The sequence below is a fragment of the Lichenostomus cassidix genome, chromosome 8 (assembly GCF_008360975.1).
Source record: "Lichenostomus cassidix isolate B80296 chromosome 8, HeHo_3.0, whole genome shotgun sequence".
NCBI lineage: Eukaryota > Metazoa > Chordata > Aves > Passeriformes > Meliphagidae > Lichenostomus > Lichenostomus cassidix.
This window is the reverse complement of record NC_139489.1, coordinates 8,359,799-8,378,367: the sequence shown is the minus strand read 5'-3', so window position 1 is coordinate 8,378,367 and position 18,569 is coordinate 8,359,799. Positions and strand designations below refer to the sequence as shown.

The following is an 18,569-nucleotide window of genomic DNA, read 5'->3' as shown; positions in this document are numbered from 1 at the left end:
GGCAACACGCTCGGCCGCTGCCGGCTGCCATGTTTGGAAGGGCCGCGCCCCGGGTGCAAACACCGCCCTGCAGAGGGGGCGCTTCCGCTTCCGGCTTGATCAGGCGCGCTTCCGGCGGGTGACCCTGCGGAGTCCTTCTGTGCTGCGGAGCGATGGGGCGGCACGGCGAGCCCGAGGTGAGCGCGGGGCGGCAGCGGCTCCGGGACCGCACGGGATCCCCGCACGGGCAGGCGGGCCGTAACGCTGTTCTCTCTCTTCTTTCCGCAGGAGGAAGAGGAAGAGCTCGTGGTAAGACGGGGAGCCGCGGCGGGGTCTCGCAGCTGCCGGGGGCGGCTGCCCGAGGCCGGCAGCGCCGACAGCCAGGCTCGGGGGGCTCGGGCCGGGCCGGGGCGATCCGGAGCTCCGCGGGGATGCGGGGCTCTCTCCTGAAGCGCTGAGGCTCGGGGGGAGGCGGTGTGCGGGGTGTCCCTGTGCTCACCGCAGCCCCGTGTCCGCAGGACCCCCTGACCACGCTGCGGGAGCACTGCGAGCAGACGGAGAAATGCGTGAAGGCGCGGGAGCGGCTGGAGCTGTGTGACGCGCGGGTGTCCTCCCGCTCCGAGACAGAGGAGCAGTGCACAGAGGAGCTCTTCGACTTCCTGCACGCCAGGGACCACTGTGTAAGTGCAGCGTCCCTGCTGCGGCTCTGAGCAGAGCTGCCTTCAGCCACGCCGCTGACAGTGCTGTCAGGTCGAGTGGGAGCTGTGGTGGCTGTTCAGTCGCTTTTCCTTGTTTAGTGTTTGGTTCCTCTTGTTACAGTAGATCTAGCTGGGATTTGGAATGTTCTTAAACAGTTAAATAACTCAAGCCCATTGTTTGTGCCCTGCAAATGGCATTCGGCTATTTCAGCCTTCTGTTGGCCATTTTAAAGTTAAACCTTTTTAACCTGAGCTTAAACTTTGTAAGGCATCGTAGTAGTTTTCCTGAATGACTTGTTGCAGAACAACAAGAGCCAGGGGCTGTGGGGCTGTGTGCATTGGTGGCCCAGAAAACCAAGAGGCAGGTGGTAACACCCTGCAGATTTCCTCTAAACCATGAGTTGCTGAGGGCTCTCTCTCTTTGCAGGTTGCTCACAAACTTTTCACTAAGCTGAAGTGAAGGGAGGCGTGATTGTCCATCTGCTTCCACAGCCAGTGCCAGTGGTTCCTGGATCACAGTTCAGCTTCCTGCAGTCCATCCTCCATGCTGAGCGTGAACGAAACGGCTTCCTGGCAGCCTGTCACTGCCTCTTGTGCTCCTGGAAGATGTGCAGCTGTGAAAACAAAACAAAACAAAAACGTGTTGATGTTCTGTAATTTTCCATATTAAATGTTGAGAGTTCCTGTGGAAGTGCCCTGTGTTTATTTCCTAGTTCTTGTGTTTCTGTCTTGTACTGGGTTAAAATGAAATCACTGGGTGTCAGAGCCCAGGTAAGGGGGTGAGAGTTTTCCTCACTTGTGGGAATGTCCTTTTTGTGCTGCCGTGATGGACAGCTTGCTGTAGTCCAATCCCAGGGGGTAAAAAATGTCTGTTAAAGCCACAAAGGTTATTTCCAAGCCCCTCAAGACCGCTGTTGTTCAAACACTATGTTCTGACTAAATTAGACTGAAGGGAGTGACCCTTTTCCTAGGAAAGAAAAGTTCCTCCCCACCCTCGGGGGAAAGCTGTCACCTGTCCCTCACTGTCTCCTGCTGCTGCCAGCGGCTGGAAGAGCCTCCTGGCTGCAGCCAGCTCTGCATTCGTGCCCGGGAAACCAAACACGTGGCTGTGGAGGCGCATGGTGCTGGTTTAACTGCTCAAAACCCGGTCAGGGTCACCTGGGGGGAAATAAAACCTTTCTGTGTGAGTTACCAGCCCATTCTGCTCACCCGGGACTGTCCTGCCCTTGCTCTGCCTGCTCTTTTTGCGAGAGAGAATATTTAGTAGCAGGAAAACTAGGATCTTCCACGGGGCAGAGAATTTCTCGGCTATTTTTCGAAGTTGAATAAAAACCACCACCTTATAAATTTGGCTGTTTTTTATCCATGTAGTGGTTCATAGTCCTTTTCCTAACGGGGTGAGCGTACCATGTAAATTCCGTGAGGTTTTGCTGTGGCTTTTTCGGTGTTTTTTTTTTTTCCCCTTTGGCACAGGGCAGGGTCAAGCCGTGCCCACGCGTTTCTGCTGCAAAGCGCGTTTGTTGCCAGATCCCTTTCAGCAGCTGACGCCCAAACGCAGCCCGGTAATCGCTGAACATTTAGGCTGAAAGGGAACTCAATGACCATTGAGTAGCACCCCCCGGACACGGACACTCCCCGAGCGCAGGTCGCTCGGAGCTCTTTCCAGCCGCACCGAGAGCACTTCCCGGTCGCGCCCCGGAAGGTACCACGGCGATGGCGGCGATGGCGGCGATGGGCGGGCGGGCGGTGGGAGCGCTGCTGCGGCGGGGACCGGGACCGGGAACGGGATTGGGAACGGGAACGGGAACGGTACCGGGAGCCGTGCTGGGAGCGGGGCCGCGGCGGCACCGGCACAAGGAGAAGTGGGTGAGCGCGGCCGGGGCGGGACCAGAGCACCCCTACCTCGCACCCCGCTTTGTCCCTAGCTATTCCTTTCGCACCCCACTGCAAATCCCCTCTAATCCCCCCATTTCACTCTCTCGGCGCCTCTCTGTGTGCAGCCCCGGGCCGCAACACCGTTTGGCCATTCACAGAATCCAGGAATCAATGAATTTCCTGAGTTGGAAGGGATGCATCCGGATGCAGCTCCTGGCCCTGCGCAGGACACTCCAGCAATCCCACCCTGTGCCTGACAGCACTGTCCAAATGCTTCTTGAGCTCTGTCAGGCTTGGTGCTGTGACCACTTCCCTGGGGAGCTGTTCCAGTGCCCTCCACCCTCTGGGTGAAAAGCCTTTTCTTGTTACCCACCATAAAGCCCTCATCACAGCTTCGTGCCATTCCCTCCATCCTGTCACACTCTCAATCCGGGAACGTCCCATTGCCTTCTGGCTGCACAGAACCCAGTGCTGGATTCTCCCAGAAAACCACGGAGGCTGGGAGGGCGTGGGTATTGGGATGTCGAGGCATTTTGTCTGTTAACACCTCTGTTCTTTCCCCACCAGGCTGCCACGGCCCCACGCATCCCCTCCACGCGGCTGGCCCTGCACCACTTCGACACGAGCTACGGCCTGCAGCTGGGTGCCCTGTGGCCCTCGGTCCGCGCTGGGCTGCTCTGCGAGCACAAGTACGGAGCTCTCCTCAACAACTTCGCTGCCGCCGACCACGTCCCCCAAGAGCTGGAGCTGCTCAACGCCGCCGATTTCGTGTCTGAGGCCCTGCAGAAGGCGCGGCAATGGCAGCATGGTGTGGCTGTGGGGGAAGCGGCCAGAGGGTGCCAGCAGGGGTCCGGTGAGGGCAGGACTGTGATGCAGGGGGGCATGCTGACACAGGCAGAGATGTCCCCACCGCTTTGCGCCTCCATCATCTCCAAAATCAAGTGTTACACCTTCCCCAGGGGTGACATCACACGCTTTCGCCCTGCACGGTGAGACACCCCTGGACAGACCAAAGACTGCCCCATCCTTGCCAGCCTCAGGGGCTGCTGCCGTGTGTCTCCAGCCTCACTTCCAACTGCTCTTTTGTTTTATTTTCTCCTCGAACGTTTGCTTTTGTTATGCAAACTGATGATTTCCAGGCCGGATGCTCTGGGACTCCTTGACTATTACCTCATGGATGCAGCATCTCTCCTGCCTGTCCTGGCGCTCAACGTGCAGCTGGATGACTTTGTCCTCGACCTCTGTGCAGCTCCTGGTGGGAAGACTCTGGCTCTGCTGCAGACTGGGTTTTGTGGTGAGTGGAGTTGGGTGTTCCCTTGTTCCTGTGTGTAAAACAGGGCTGGAAGAGTGTGCTGTGCCCTTTAATGTCTGACTGTTAATAATTTCTGGGTGCGGGAGTTGGGAATCAGGTGTGTTTTTGTAAAAGTGACATTCCCAGTGTGTCTGTTCTGTCCTGTCAGGGCATCTGGCAGCCAACGACATCTCCGTCTCCCGGACAAAGAGGCTGTACCAGATTCTCCACAGCTATGTCCCCAGAGAAGTCAGGGAAACTGTGAGTGTCACATCCTACGACGGAAGGGACTGGCAGCAGGTGAAAGGTGGCACTTTCCATAAGGTAGGTGTTTGGGAACCAGTGAAGATAAACCCATCAAATTTACTTCCCTCCTCTTTCGAGGAGGACAGCAGCTTATCCTTCTGTATAATTGTGTAGTTTTCCATAATCTTAAATGCAGAGAAGGAGAAAACCAAGCTACATAAGGAGTAATATTTCCTCCTTCTATCCCTTCCTGGAGGATCTTGTGCTGACGTGCACAAGAATTGTACCTTTATTTGCCTATGTAATACCCCATAGAAATCCAGTTCTTGTCCATCACCTGGAAGGGGTTAATTGTGAAGATTACATAATTCTGGCTTCTCAGCCATGTCCAGCCACAGGGGCTGGGTTTGGTACTCCTGGGGCTGGGCTGGCTGCTCCAGGAGACGTCACTGCATCAGCACTGGCTGTGTGTGCTGCAGGAATGTCTGCCAGGGACCCACGCAGAGCTGGGACATTAAGTGAGGACACATTTTAGTGCAGGATGTTTTCCACCATTCTTGCACGTTCCCAAAATGCCAGAACAGCCAGATGATTGCATTTCAGTGTGGTGCACACCTGTGCTCAGGTACTGAGAGCTGCTGGCAGGGGTGGAGGAGGTGGGCACGCAAGGGGACTCGCTGGGCTTGACCTGGGCAGGGGGCTGAGGTGGTTCTCTGCTGGTGCAGGTGTTGGTGGATGTGCCCTGCACAACAGACAGACACTCTGCCATGGAGGAGGACAACAACATCTTCCACAAGAGGCGAACCAAGGAGCGTCAGATGCTGCCCATGCTGCAGCTGCAGCTGCTGATGTGAGTGAGCTCAGTTGTGTTGTGTTCCCTGGGTGCTGGGAGCAGATCTCGAGCACTGAAACCTTTTCTTAGTCTGTCCCGATTTCCAATGGGAACCATGTGTAGTTTTCTGGAAGGGCAATAGTTGGAACACATCAAATCACAGTAAGCATAAGAATATGCAAATACATATGCAAATGCATATGCAATAAGCATATGCAAATGTTCTTGGTGAGATCACATATCCTTCCTGTCCCCAGCAGTAGCTGTAGGATATAGGGAGAAGGGTCTAAGGAACAGGATGGGCACAGCTGTTTTGGGTGGTGATCTCGTGGGTCCTGGCAGTCAGCCCTGGAGGATTCCTGAGTGCCCACTTCTCCCAGCACACAGGAGGACATGGGGTCTCTTCCCCTGTGCATATATCCCATTCCCATGGACATGACTGCTGGATTATGCTGTCCAGCTGCTCTCTAGTAACATCTCTCCCATGTTAAATTCTTTATCAATACAAGTATCTAATAATATAATATATAATAACAATATATTTAAGAATTGACTCATTGCCCTGGCCTAAGACACTCCTCATGTTGCAGTGACACAGACTGCCAAGCCTGTGGAGTTCAAGGGGCTTTGTCTGTCCCTTCCTATGAGTTCCCTGGTGGCTTCCCAATTTCTGTGGGTGGGAATGTCTGTGTCCCTCAGAGTCCTCCCCATCCCGTGACAATGTGTGTGTTCACCTTGCCTGCAGGGCTGGGATCCTGGCTGCCAAGCCGGGAGGGGAGGTGGTGTATTCCACGTGCTCCCTCTCCCCGCTGCAGAACGAGTGTGTGGTGCAGAGGGCGCTGGAAATCGCAGAATCTCAGTTCAATATCAATATCCACGTTGAGGACTTGAGCCACTTCCGGACACTTTTCCAGGACACATTTTCATTCTTCTCGGACTGCCGGCTCGGGGAGCTTGTCCTGCCTCACCTCACAGCCAACTTTGGGCCATTGTACTTCTGCAAATTACGTCGGATGTAGAAGGGGCAACAGACTCTGTCCATCTGCTGTCAGGGAATACCCTAACATTTGAGGGAGAGCAGAACTGCTTTATATTTATTTTTCTCTCTAAAATGTCCCAAAGGAAGTCTGCTTTTTTACTGCAGATATAGGGAATAAATGAGAAAGACCTGCTGTGGCGTCTCCTGAATATTTATCTGCTTGAGATTGAGGTGTTTAATCTAGGAAAGAGAGAGAGGTCTTATCAGAAGGAGCGATTTATCCGTCTGTGTGGGACAGGATAAATGGCCCTGCTCTCTCCCTCCTGTCTGACTGCTTTGATCCTACATGAGCAGGTTTGGGTTAATAAACACCATCTGGGGATCTCAGCCTTTCTGCCCCAGATCTCACCATCTGCATAAACGAGTTGCATCTGTCTCTGCTTATCTGCTGCTTTTGGAGAGAGCAGCCTGAGGTCCTGAAATCAGAGGTTTCTAAGAGTGCCCTTCCTGTGGGGTTGGAAATGTGTTTGAGATGCTGGAGATCTGGTGCTGTGGAGAGGCCAGTGACTGTTGCCATCCCTCACAGATAGGAAGGCTGGGGGAAAGTGTGAATGTTCACATGCTAGATGCCATTTAATATCCAGTGGGCAGGTGTTGGTATGATTTTGAGTAATAACTTCATTTACAGAATGATCGTCATCAGTGAAGGATTACTGGAGTTTATGGTAAGAGTTGCTTAATAGTTACATTTTTATTTTTGTGAGCCAAATACAGTGATGGGAAGGGTGGACATGGCTGTATTCCTCATGGAGCAGCCCATAGTTACATCCATATGAAGTTACTCCAGTGCCAGCAAGAAAATACTATCGAACTTCTGTAATCCTTTCCTCTCAGCACCGCCCTGCTGCTGGCAAGAGGCAGCACTGATGGAATTGGAGGTGAAGGAGTGAACCCAAATCCATGGCCATCCTTGCAGGAAGGTGCATGCCTAGATTTATCACTGTTTGAACCTATCTTAAGCCAGTCCTGCATGGCATCTTGGTTCCTTACAGGATCTGTTCTTATTGGCAAGGAGGGGTCAGGAGGTGGCATTTCCTTCCTCCTGCCCTCTTCACTGCAGTCTGTGCGCTGCTGGTGGCAGTTGTGCAGTGCTGTCCCTTCTCCTTGGGGACTGTGGTGACTATGCCACTCTCTTGTCACGGCTGAGGGTCTCCACCTCCTTCATGAAGCGCAGGCACAGCTCCTCCTGCCATGGCAAGGCCACACACTGCACAGCCACAGGCATCCCCACAGCTCCTGACACAGCCTGCAGCAGGTGCACAAACATGAGGGGTCACCCGGGGGGCTCAGACCTCCAGCAGATTTTGGGAACTTGGTTTAGGCTCATCCCAGACAGTGGGGAGGTTGGAGTTGGAGCCCTCTTGGTGTGCTGGGCAGAGGGAAGGCTCTTGCTCTTCTGTGGTAGAAATGGTTGCCAAGTCTTGGGTAGCATTTTTGAGACACCCTCACCCCCACACACCCCAGCCAGCTCTGCTTTGAGCTGTCTTGTAGCCAGATGCCTTTTCCTTCAGCATCCTCGTTCCTGATCCATGCTTCACTGACAGCCTGGGCCTGGCTGAAGGCATCATGGAGCAGGAGGAAAATGCAGTGCAGAGCTGTGGAGTGTGGCTGTCACAAGGACCTGCTCCCAGAAGCTTTGTTGCATGGCTCCTTGCTGGCTTCAGCCTATAACCCAGCCTGGGGTGAACTCCTTTAGTCCCCCAAAGCTTAGCGACTTACCTTTTAGGGGTCTGGGGAGAAAAGCCAGGGATACATGCAAGGTGGATTTCGGGATTAGCAAGGGGTGTATAAAGATTTTTTTTGCTGTGCCCATACCAATGTAGATATTTAGGAGCCCCTGATATCAGTGAAACTGTTTCCTGAACACCCTTCAGCAGCCTCTGCTCCACCCCTTCCCATACCTGTTTCAGTGTCCGGTCCCAGGGGTCATCACAGCATCCTTGGTAAAGCTTTAGCTCTTCCTCATCAGCCTCTGTCACGGTGCTGACAGGAACAACCCCAGCAGGGAAGTTCAAGACGTTGTACAGCATTGTGGAGGAGATGGCAGCTGAGAGAAGCAGGAGAGGATGCAGGCAGTCACAGCCTCCTGTCTTACTTCAAACTCACCCATTCCATGTTCACTGAAGCCCCTGAGAACTGTGTGTCTGTCTCCACCTGCTCAGAGAGCTCTATTGTAGTAACTTTTCCTTCCTAATTCCCATAAAATGCTTAGGTAGTGGATGTTTCCCTCCAGACTCTGCCACTATGGTTCCCTGCCCTCCTGGGAAGGCCCAGACTCACTTACTGAGGAGTTTCCCAGGGTATCCCAGGGTGAAGGCAGGCCCCAGGACAGGGCACAGCACAACGTCCAGCTGGAGCTCCTTCCACTGGCTGGTGAACTGGGAGCAGTAGACCTGGGGGAGGAGAGGGGATGCCATGGGGTCATGTCCATGCCTGGAGCATCTCAGCCTCTCCAGGCACAGCTGAGGAGGCAGCAGCAGGCAGTGGTGCTCAAGGAAAGAGGCAGAGGAGTGTGTTTGCTCCACAGCAGGTGGCCAGCCCATGGTGTCCCTCTTTAGCCATCCCCACTTCACTGTGCCTGGGCATCAGCACTGTAGGCAACCAGTGAAGTCCTGTCTGGCTGACTCAAAAGCCCATCTGCCCCATTTCTCACCTTCTTTTGTGCCTTTCTCTCCATCCTATCTCTTCCCCAGCAACCTCTCCCCTGCACAATCCCTTTCCAAACAAATGGCTCTGCGACCTGGCACTTGCCAAAAAGCCTCAGCTTGTAGCATGGTGCCACAGAGGAAAGGCCTCAAAACACACCTGTATTTGATGGTGATGATTCCACATCTCCTTCACTGACCTGCAGGTGGAAATCACAGCAACACCTTTAAGCTTTAAGAGGAGGAATTGCGTAAATAGTCCTCTGGGTTGATACGCCCTGGTGATTTTAGCAATTGCTTAAAACAATACAGCTTTCACAATCTGCCTAAACTTTCCTTTGGCATCTGGCCAAGCAATTAAGCAGCAAATGTCTGGAAGTGCTGGAAGGAAGGGTTCCCTGATGGGCCTGGATTTAATACTCATCTCCTCCGCAGGCTTCCTGTAATGACCTTATCCATTCAAGTGCCTCATTCCTGTCAGGATATCACTAGGGGCAGTGAAGCCATGTCCAGGAATGAAGGACAACACCTGCAGAAAGCAGATCACAACCTGCCATGAATCCAGTCCCTCCCAGCCATGGACACCTAGAGGAGAAGGTGTCACCCATTTCCATGGCCATCCCTGGGGACAATGCCATCCTACCTCATTCCAGCCGAGGCACTCAGGAAGTCAGCCAGGCGGGGAAACTGGAAAGGCAAGAGTTTCCTTAGGGACATGACATGGGGGTGCAGTAACTTGTGTCACCCTGGGAAGCCCCTATTCCTGTCCTGATGGACAGGGACTCACCAGTGGTTTCAGCAGCAGAGCCAGCAGCTTCTTCACTAGCCTCGGGATCTTGAAGGGATTCACCTGTGGTTTCAAGCCTGGATCTACAATATTTCCTGTGCTGAGAGACAACAAGAGGATGGGGTCATGCCATCCTCAGAGAAGCTGTTTGCTCTATCCCACAGACCTGAGTATTGCCTGTTTGGGGTGGGAGAGCTGGTTTTGTTGTGCCTGTGCCCTGCTCACAGCGTGGGGATGGAGGTTTTGGCAGCACCATGGCCAGAGAGCTCCTACTTACAACACATCCAACCAGGCACGGCCTCCATCGGCAAAAAACGACTTCATAAACAGCTCAGTCATGACATAGGGGATCCGAGGTGGAGAAAAGGGCACCAGCTGCACCAAAACACAAGATTATGTGGCGGCCTGGGGATGTGAATAGTTTCCAGGACCCAAAAGTGGGGGTGGTGGTGCTCACCTGGTGCCCAGCTGCCTGCAGAGCACTCCTGGTTTCCTTCACTGCCCTCCTCATGCAGGGGGGCAGTGGGAAGTAGCCATCAGTGTCATAGTACCCAACCCGCAGGGGAGTGGAGCTGGAGTACACCTGGAGCAAAGAGACACCAGTTTAGTGTTCCTATTCCTAATGGGATTGCTGTGAAAATCCTTTAGACATACACCCTTGACCGGATCTGGGACTGAGATTGGATCCAGCCACACCCACGCTCCATGAAGAAAGCAAGGGGAATCCTTGCTGAACCTTGTCACCCACTGGAGGTTCTCCCCTATTTCTTGTATTTCCCTATTAAATTCTTAGATATGAACTGTTGACCAGCCTGAGACTAGGATTGGAATCAGCTGCACCCAGGCTCTGTCAGGAATTTAGAAAGCCAAGGGGGTCCTTTCTGAGCCTTGTGACTCAATGCAAGGGTCTTCCCTACCCTTTTCACCCTTGTCCTTTGCATCCCCAGACTCCATGCTCATCATTCCAAAGTGACTCTAAGCTGATTTTCCTTTGTGTGCTTCATCTATGTAATAAGTAACAGAGTGGGCCCTGCCATCGAACTTTGTCACCCTTTTGCAAATTGATATTAATACCTGCTTGTTCCACTGCCTTTGACAGTGATTCTTTAAGTGACCCAAATCACTCATTCATGACACCCACCCTGCTGGGGGTAGATCTGCTAACATGCTGACACCCACTGCAGAAGGGGGCGAAAGCTCCAAGTATTAAGGATTAACTAATTTTCTGGTTCATTAATTAGAGGTACCTTTTCCAAATGCCTACCCCTGCCTTTTTCTCCAACCTCCCCTTCATCTTACTCTTCAGAAAGAGCACAGCCACTCCAAACCAGTGGATTCAACCACTGCTAGAAAGGGTGGAGGTGAAAAAACCTCCTGAAGCTGGTCTGCTGCAGACAGAAGGGGAGCACCCTCAGTTAAGAGATTTGCTGCAGCTGTGTCTGATCTTGTCTCATCTTCCCCTAAAAATCAGCTATTTGCTCCCAGTGTTGCCTTCTTCCCCACTCTGTCCTGAGTTCTCTCAATTCCATAAGCTGCATTCGAGCTGAGAAGACAGACAGGATGACCACTGGTTAAACCACCTGGGTTTTTTTCATAATAATTATGAGTGATGCCCTCAAAGAAAACTGTGTCACTGAAAACCACTACTGTAAAGATAACTGGACCCTTCAGGAAGGTGTGCAGCACCCTGGAAGAAACCAGGGCTTGCTGACTGAAGGCCTCACCTCCTCATTGAAGGGGATGGGGGGCACAGAGGGGTCCAGCTGGAACATCTCCTGGCACAGCAGTGCCTTCATGCACAGAGCCAGGCTGTCCACGTCCCTTGCCATGGGCCCCAGGGCACAAGAGACTGCAGGGGACAAGAGCAAACAGCCACAGTGAGCAGACAGATGTGCCAAACACTGGCCCAGCCCTCTGCATAGCTGTGTTGGGGTGAGCAGGCAGTGAGGGGGGATGTTTCAGATCTGTCAGGTCTTTGTTGTCTCAGGTTTTTCTCTGGCCTACAGGAGAGCATCAGGATCTTCACAGGATATAGATAAAAGGATATAGAGAAAAGCAATGAAAAATTTATGTACCTGCCAGGATGCCATCGATAGGGCCAGTCACTCCAGACAGGCTGTGGGGAAAGAAAAAAGAAGTATATAGTTATTTCAGTAATGGGGAGATATTGCCAGTATGTTTGAATAGCATAGAGGGGTCTCCACCTCAGCACCAGAAACAGACAGAAGTTATTTCAAGGATTTGAATTGAGTCATGCGAAACAGGAAATTTTGGCAAAAAAACCCCACCAACCAACCAACCAACAACAAAAAAATAAAACCACAAAAAAACCCCAAACCCCCAAAATATAACCAAAACAAACAAAAAAAACCCCCAAAAACCCCTAAACAAAAAAACCCAACAACAGCAAAACCAAAAACCCACCCCGAACAAACCTAAACCCCACCTAATCTTAATTTTGGTTTAACCAAAACTGTTCAATTTTGGCATTATTTAACCACTTTAACCCCTTTTTACTTTTAACTGCAGGCTAGATTTACAATGAAAATATGCCCATTTCCCACTAAATCTACCCATGCTGTCTCCTGGGAGAGGTTTTGAGCAAAGCAAGCCACCTTTCTGGACCCACCCTCTCTCTCCCCTCCAAGCAGTCTCCCGGTAGTTTTCCCTTCAGCCAAGCCTGACCACGGGCAGGGTTGGCAGGGCAAATCCAGCACCCACCTGAGCCTCCCTGCCGTGGGTTTGAGGCCACAGAGCCCGCAGAAGCTGGAGGGCAGGCGGATGCTGCCGCCGATGTCGGAGCCAATGCCCAGGATGGAGCCTCCGCCTGCGATCAGAGCTCCCTCCCCTCCCGAGGAGCCCCCGGGGCTCTTCTGGGGGTTGAGAGGGTTCAGGGTCTGGCCGAAGATGGGGTTGCTGCAGTCGTAGCTGGGGAGAAGAAAGCTGGCTGTGAGGAGCAGCTGAATGCCTTGGGTTTGTTTGCTTTCCCCTGCAGAGAGCCTGTGTGGCATAGCCAACCCCATCCTTTCATCCCAAAAATCCCTCAGGACATGGCTCATTCCCACGAGCTTCTGCTTTCCCTCCCAGGCACAAGTGCACTTCAATTCTCTTAACCCGTGGTAAGTTTTTCCCCCACTTAATCTTATCTGAAAACTATGTCACTTGAGATTTCTGCCAGATAAGGGAAGAGAGACTCTCCAGGACACGTCTCAGGAGCCAGGGAGCAGCCTGTCCAGTGACCTACAGGCTGGGCTTTTCCTTCAGAAGCACAACCAGCCAAGAGGGAAGACTTTTAATGATGTGTGTCACCTGAAGAGGGACTGTGGCACGTTGGTCATTGCAAATGGGATGGCCCCTTGTCTCTTCAGGACCTTGACCAGGACGCTGTCCTCCTCCATCACAGTGCCCAGGCACTGCACAAGCCCACAGGTCGCCAAGTGCCCCTGCAGAGGGGAGAAGTGACCAGGGACAAGGTCAGTGCAGTTCCCTTGCTCTTGTGGAAGGATCATCTGGTGTTCCTTCAGGGGTTGTGTGTTTGATACCAACCCACTCCCTTGTGAGCCCTTGCTCAAAGCCAAGGGCTCCCTCTCCTTCCATCCATGGACGAGGGCTTGCCAAGCACTCACTGGGTTAAAGCTTCTCCTGAAGCTGTCCTTGCTCTTTTCAATGCTCCTTTTCTCCCCTGAACCAAATGCAACTCCATAGGTGCACCAGCTCAGGATCAAACCCAACGTCCTGCTGTCCAAGTGAATTCACCAGTGGGTGTTCAGGGGAGAAATAATCCCAGGAAAGCAGAGTGTGAGCCTTTTTCAGTTAGCCTTGGTATCTGGGGCTTGCTGTGGGCTTAGAGCCCTCAGCCTTAGTGCAGCCCATACTGTGTCACATATCAGAGGAAAAATCATTTGTGTCTGTAACTATTCATCCCTGCTTTTCTTCTGCCTATGGAGGTTTGTGCTACTTTTGGTTTGGGTAGAATTTGGTTTTTTCACAGTAGCTACTACAGGGCTGTGTTTTGGATTTTGTGCTGTAAACAGTGTTGATAACACAGGGATGTTATTGTTATCCCTGAGCAGGGCTTGCACAGAGCTTCTCATACTGCCTCACCAGCCAGCAGGCTGGGGGTGCACAAGCAATTGGGAGGGGTCAGCCAGAATAGCTAATCCCATCTGACCAGAGGGACATTCCATACCATATTCAGTCATGCTCAGCATATAGAGCTGGGGAAAGAAGCAGGAAGCTGAGATGTTTGGGGTGATGGTGTGTGCCTTTCCCAGTTGCCATCACACATGATGGAGCCCTGCTCTCCTGGGGATGGCTGAACACCTGCCTGCCTGAAGTAGTGAATGAGTTACTTGGTTTGCTTTGCTTGTGTGCAGTTTACCTAATAAACTGTCTTTATCTTAACCCACAAGTTTTCTCACTTTTACCCTTTCTATTCTCCCTCCCCCATCCTGCTGGGTTTAGGGCAAGTGAGTGAGTGCCCACTGGGTTGCACAGCCAGGTTTCCTGGGGTGCAGGCAGGGAGGAATTGGACCTTTTCCCCATCCTGTGTCCCACCACTTCACCACCCAGCCCAGCCCACAATGGGACACTCTGCAAGCACAAAGGGAAGAACCTTGTGGCCGATGTGATCCTTGATGCTGACGGGAACACCATAGAGCAGCCCTTTCTCCTTGTGCTGTTGTATTTCCTGGAGCTGCTCCTCACACTCTGTGATGAAGTGTCTCAAGCAGTTTGTCTGCTGGTTCACTTCCAGGGCCTGTGTTGGACATGTGGAGGAATAGGTGTTTGATAAGAACAGCATCATTACACAGCTGCATTCAGTAGCTACCTTGATCTATGAAACATGGCATGAATAACCCCTCCCCAGAGTGTCCCAGCTCAAGCCATCTCAAAAAACTGTCCAGTGATGGATCTGACCCAGGAGACAGACCATGCTTTTCTCTTAATATCTGCTATATTAAAGGCTTGTCACAATCCAGCTCCAAAAAGCCTTTTCAGCCACCAGCACACACCATGGCATGGAGAATGTGATTTGTTTTGTCCATCTCACTGTGGACAGACACTCACCTTCTCTAAGTAGGTGTAGAGGACAGTCTTGGGGGACAGAGACCCTTCCTGGAGCTTTCCAGTGAGTTCCATCAGGGGCAGGGACAGGATGGCATCCGTCTGGACACTGGGGACCTGCAGAGGGAGGATGGAGGAGATCCAGGGCAGCAGCTCCAGGTACCCTTTGGCTCAGGGGATAAGGCTCAGAGCTTGCTGGAGAGGCAGATCCTGCCTGTGGGGGTTCAGACCTTGCGCTGCCAAATGTTTTATCCTGAGTTTGGATATCACAAGCAGGATGCAAACACAGGAACACAGGTGTAGAAGGACTTCGTCCATCCACTGCAGCACAGGACATGGCAATGCCTTCCTCCTGGCATGGAGGGGTTTACCCACTGTCCAAGATAAAACCTCAGCTGAGCAAACACTGCCTGGGGCAGAAGGTACCAAAGTCCTTGCACACAAGTCTCAGGCTGTCCTTTCATCCCTCAGAACAGGTACAGGCAGTGCAGGACAGCCCAGGCTGAGAACAAACATTTAGTGGCTCAAGCCCATCAAACTACAGGTAAGTCAGCAGGGACTTAGAGGTGGAAAAGATCTACTCAGGTAAAGAAGACTGGCAGTTCTCAGTGCCACCAGATTTTTAAAGGTTTTATACCATATATTTATATTTGTATAGATATATATTTAAGGAAAAAATGTTGTAGAGATACATGTCACTTGTAGCTGGTATGCTTTATCTCCAGGTATGTTATCTGTGTCAGCATGAGCTAGTTTGCCCAGTATGTATTCAAATGTGAATGGAGCAGAAAGGGAAGGTGGTTAGAAATGAATGTTGCAGTAGGAATTCAGGAATATGCTGGCTGGATGCCTGGCTCATTCACCCCCATGTCACATCCTGGTTGCTCCCAGGGGACATTGAAAACCCTGTGCTTCATCAATGCTAAGTTAGAGCAGGCATCTTCTGGGCAGCCTGGTGGGAGGTGCCACTGTCTGGGAACGCTGCAAAAGTTCTTCTGGAGAAACCCCAAGAGCTGTCCAGACGCCGGGTCTTAGAGACAAAGGTATAGGGGTGTGAACAGATGTGCAAATTTAAAGTAGAGGAAAAAGATTTCTTGCTTCTACCCATTATGGTCAAGAGACATTTCCAGATTGTGAAAAAATTGGGGTTTGGATCAATGAAGATCTGGTGCATCATCACCTGTGTTGTTCTAAAACCTCTTCTGAGTGAATAATTCACATTCCCCAAGCTGTAGACTCCCACCACATCTCATCCAGCTTGGGAAGGGATCTCCCTTTCTCCCAAGGCAGCCTTTCCTCTTGTCGAGGGCTGCTGGCACATCTCCTCCTTATGAAAGCTATGGGGCCATGAGCTGGAAGGAGCAGCTGAAGGACATCAGCAGACACCCTATGGGGACTCAGACCCGCCAGAAGGATGGGTTACCTGCTCCCTGAACTGCTGGACAGCCTTTGCCATTTTCTTCATGCCCTCATCCCGGGTCCTCCGAGCCTCTTCCATTTTCTTCTGGATCATCTTTTTGCCCAGCCATTTCCAGACCACCACTGCTGCCACGGAGCCACTGAGCAGGGCAAGGGCAGCAGGAGTCTCCACCTTCCTGTCTGGCAGGAGCTGTCTCAGCTGCTGCTGGATCACCATGTGTATTTCTGGTCTCCAGGGATGGAGTGAGAGAGAAAAGCAAGGCAGGTGCAGGAGACCTTCCCTGACTCCCCAGGCCCATCCCTCCCCAGCACCACTGTCCTGGGTCAGCAAATAGTTCAGATAGTCCAGTCCAAAGCTGACCCCTGCAAAGCTACTGTAGGTGGAGTGTGCAGTGAAAATGATTAACCAAGAAATGGAGAATGTCAAGCTTGGCCAATGAACCTTGTATTCATTGGGGTGTTGGGTTTATAGGGGATTTCTGGACTGTGGGAAGCTCTCCGCTGGGGAGGGCTGTAGGATCAACTGAACAAATGAAGCAAAGAAATAGCTGCTCTCCTATTTCCTGTGTAGCCTGAGAGGACAACGGGAGAAGAGGAAAAAACAGCTTGAAATAACAAGGCTTCCCTGCACAGGGCTGGGGAATGGTATAGCTGTGGGGTACCCTGGGCTCACCAAATCCCTTCTGCTGCTCCCATGGTGGCCAGAGGCTGTTCTGGCACTGCCATGGTGTCCCCAGCACCAGAAGGAGAGGCTGTTCCACCCTGTGACAAAGCACACTGCTATTGCCTTAGGAGTGGAAAATCCCACAGGCCAGAAGCAAACTATTTCCTCCAGACATTGGAATGGCTGGTGCCTGACATCTTTCCAGCACTGATGCCTTTGCACAAGCTACAAGCATCAGGAGCCACACACTGAGCTGAAGGCAGCAGCCCAGCCAACATCAGCCATGGTCTGTCTGCAGTCTCCTCTGTTGGTTTTGGATGCTGGGTCCTCCCTATGGATCCTCTCCTTGGGAAAAATGTTTGAGCAGCTATGGACTGTGCAGAACAAAACTTTGCAAGCTTCCAGCAGAGTGTGGAACTGGATATGGAATGGAGGCTGAAGAGCCCTCTTCCTTCAGGGCTGTGTGGTCCTCTAGTGCTCAGTTGTCCATTGTTGTGTCCATTCTCAGCAGTTACAAGAATTCACTGTTGTTTTTTGTCACAATTTGTGTCAGCTGGGAATGTTCTTATCTTAGCTCTTAACTAGAGAAATTTATGGACTCTGAACAAAATTGGCTCTGGCGCCCTCGAGGAAACATTCTGGAGCTGGCAGCAGTGTGATAACAAATCCAGCTAGACTTTTCCTGTGTCCCCCCTGCCTTGGGGGATGCCTCCTCAGCTGTGGCACTGCTGGTGTGATGAGAGCTGCAGCATGGGGACTCTCCTGCAGCTCCTCCTGCTCCATGGTGCTGGCTGCAGCAGGAGCTTCCAGAAGGTACATGTCAGCAGGGTCAGCGTGCAGCAGTGCCCAGTGCTTTCCCAGCCTCCAGGAATCCATGCCAGCACTTCCTGAGGCATGGGAGGTTCTGTGCCTGTGGGACAGCACCACAGCCTCTGTGATGGGCTGAGCAGATGTGGGAGGGTTTTCTCCCTGGGCTGGGAAGTGCCAGGGCTCTGGCCTCCCACATCTGCCTGTGCCGTGGGGTCTGTGCCCTGCTCCTGCCCTTTAGACACTTGGTAAATGTTTAACAGAGACAGCTGTGTCCAGACTGACTTGGCATTTCAAAGGGCAGATTTTTCAGCAGCACAGCTGCGTTTCCAGACGGCTGGATGCTGCTGAGGAAACCCCTTTTCCTATCAATCCATCTCCACGTCTTTCATGAACCCGAGGTGTGGCTCCTCCTGCTACCACAAGGCCACAAATCCTACGGAAATTAAAGGAGGGAAGTAAAGGGATGTCCCAAGTTAAATCCCAAGTCCATAGCAGAGGAGACAGACCTGCCAAACTCGCAGGTCAATATTCACTCCTCCGTGTTGTTTTTGTCACCTGAATTGATCCAGGTCCAAGGTCAAACCCTCTAGTGGAGTTCAGATGAAAGCCATGACCCTTTTCACAAGGAGAGCCAGCCTGTAATAGCTGGTCTGGGGTTTCACTGGGGCATCCACATGTCCTTCACTTTGGACAATCCCAGAAAAAAGCAGTTAAACCAAGTCAGAGAGTCCCTCCTGTTCCCAGAAAGGGCAGCACCATCTTTGCTTGCAAGAGCAAAACTGCACTGATTCACTGTCAGCAGGTTCAGCTCTCCAGCAGGCTGGGTCTTGTCAGAGATTTTTAAAATGGAACTGTTTTCTCTCTAAATTGAGAAATATTTTAAAGTCAGCTTTGAGTCCGTTTTGATTAAAATGAAAAAGAATAAATCCTGACAGCTCTGTCTTGTGTTCATGTATTTGTAACCAAACACTGATGCTCTTTTTCAAAACAATTTTCGAAACAAGGCATGTTAACTGTGCTGCTCTGAAAGAATTTTAAAGACATTTCACAAAATACTGAAATCATAGTGAAATGGGCTGGTCCCCTCTGGGGAACTTGTCGAAGTTGGCTCAGAGGGCTGAATAAATGTTTTCTGGGAACTCTCCAGTTTTCTGACTCATTTCAGCCTGGAATATCCATAGGAAACCTAAGACTTTCCTCAGTTCCTGTCCAACTCC

The 18,569-nt window shown here is 51.9% G+C and overlaps 3 protein-coding genes across 5 annotated transcripts; 2 read left to right on the top strand and 1 right to left on the bottom strand.

Moving 5' to 3' along the window:
• The first annotated feature begins 37 nt into the window (after positions 1-37).
• On the top strand, positions 38-1,368 carry UQCRH (ubiquinol-cytochrome c reductase hinge protein). The gene is made up of 4 exons (XM_085067690.1): positions 38-176; positions 268-288; positions 498-659; positions 1,105-1,368. Exons 1-4 carry the CDS (start codon positions 153-155, stop codon positions 1,135-1,137), a joined length of 240 nt encoding a protein of 79 aa, XP_084923816.1. The 5' UTR covers positions 38-152; the 3' UTR covers positions 1,138-1,368.
• A 1,018-nt stretch (positions 1,369-2,386) lies between these two features.
• NSUN4 (NOP2/Sun RNA methyltransferase 4) lies at positions 2,387-6,093 on the top strand. The gene is made up of 6 exons (XM_085067687.1): positions 2,387-2,543; positions 3,120-3,541; positions 3,692-3,846; positions 4,013-4,167; positions 4,815-4,939; positions 5,667-6,093. The coding sequence occupies exons 1-6, from the start codon at positions 2,391-2,393 to the stop codon at positions 5,938-5,940; spliced, it is 1,284 nt and encodes a 427-aa protein (XP_084923813.1). The 5' UTR covers positions 2,387-2,390; the 3' UTR covers positions 5,941-6,093.
• A 539-nt stretch (positions 6,094-6,632) lies between these two features.
• LOC146433759 (vitamin D3 hydroxylase-associated protein-like) lies at positions 6,633-16,229 on the bottom strand. 3 transcript variants are annotated; one of them, XR_014853709.1, is made up of 15 exons: positions 15,883-16,229; positions 14,463-14,576; positions 14,008-14,151; positions 12,702-12,835; positions 12,114-12,320; positions 11,468-11,508; positions 11,117-11,241; positions 9,850-9,975; positions 9,670-9,767; positions 9,393-9,492; positions 9,249-9,292; positions 8,766-8,805; positions 8,245-8,353; positions 7,862-8,114; positions 6,633-7,206 (listed from the first exon to the last, which is right to left on the bottom strand). XR_014853709.1 is itself a non-coding variant. In XM_085067684.1 (15 exons), the coding sequence occupies exons 1-15, from the start codon at positions 16,093-16,095 to the stop codon at positions 7,081-7,083; spliced, it is 1,767 nt and encodes a 588-aa protein (XP_084923810.1). In that variant the 5' UTR covers positions 16,096-16,226; the 3' UTR covers positions 6,633-7,080. The 3 variants fall into 3 exon arrangements, 2 of the variants coding, with proteins under 2 accessions (XP_084923810.1, XP_084923812.1); XM_085067684.1 differs by having other exon boundaries at positions 7,862-8,007; positions 15,883-16,226; XM_085067686.1 differs by lacking the exon at positions 15,883-16,229 and adding an exon at positions 14,690-14,712 and having other exon boundaries at positions 7,862-8,007.
• Between the last annotated feature and the right edge of the window lie 2,340 nt (positions 16,230-18,569).

Excerpts from the sequence above, each read along its gene's own strand:
- UQCRH (XM_085067690.1), top strand. The coding sequence starts at position 153 with ATGGGGCGGCACGGCGAGCCCGAG. Across the intron at positions 177-267 it reads GGCGGCACGGCGAGCCCGAG|GAGGAAGAGGAAGAGCTCGT; the intron begins GTGAGCGCGGGG and ends TTCTTTCCGCAG. Across the intron at positions 660-1,104 it reads TGCACGCCAGGGACCACTGT|GTTGCTCACAAACTTTTCAC; the intron begins GTAAGTGCAGCG and ends CTCTCTTTGCAG.
- NSUN4 (XM_085067687.1), top strand. The coding sequence starts at position 2,391 with ATGGCGGCGATGGCGGCGATGGGCGGGCGGGCGGTGGGAGCGCTGCTG. Across the intron at positions 3,847-4,012 it reads GCTGCAGACTGGGTTTTGTG|GGCATCTGGCAGCCAACGAC; the intron begins GTGAGTGGAGTT and ends CTGTCCTGTCAG. Across the intron at positions 4,168-4,814 it reads AAGGTGGCACTTTCCATAAG|GTGTTGGTGGATGTGCCCTG; the intron begins GTAGGTGTTTGG and ends CTGCTGGTGCAG.
- LOC146433759 (XM_085067684.1), bottom strand. The coding sequence starts at position 16,095 with ATGGTGATCCAGCAGCAGCTGAGACAGCTCCTGCCAGACAGGAAGGTG. Across the intron at positions 11,242-11,467 it reads TATCGATGGCATCCTGGCAG|TCTCTTGTGCCCTGGGGCCC; the intron begins GTACATAAATTT and ends TGTCCCCTGCAG. Across the intron at positions 8,354-8,765 it reads ATCATCACCATCAAATACAG|GTCTACTGCTCCCAGTTCAC; the intron begins GTGTGTTTTGAG and ends CTCCTCCCCCAG.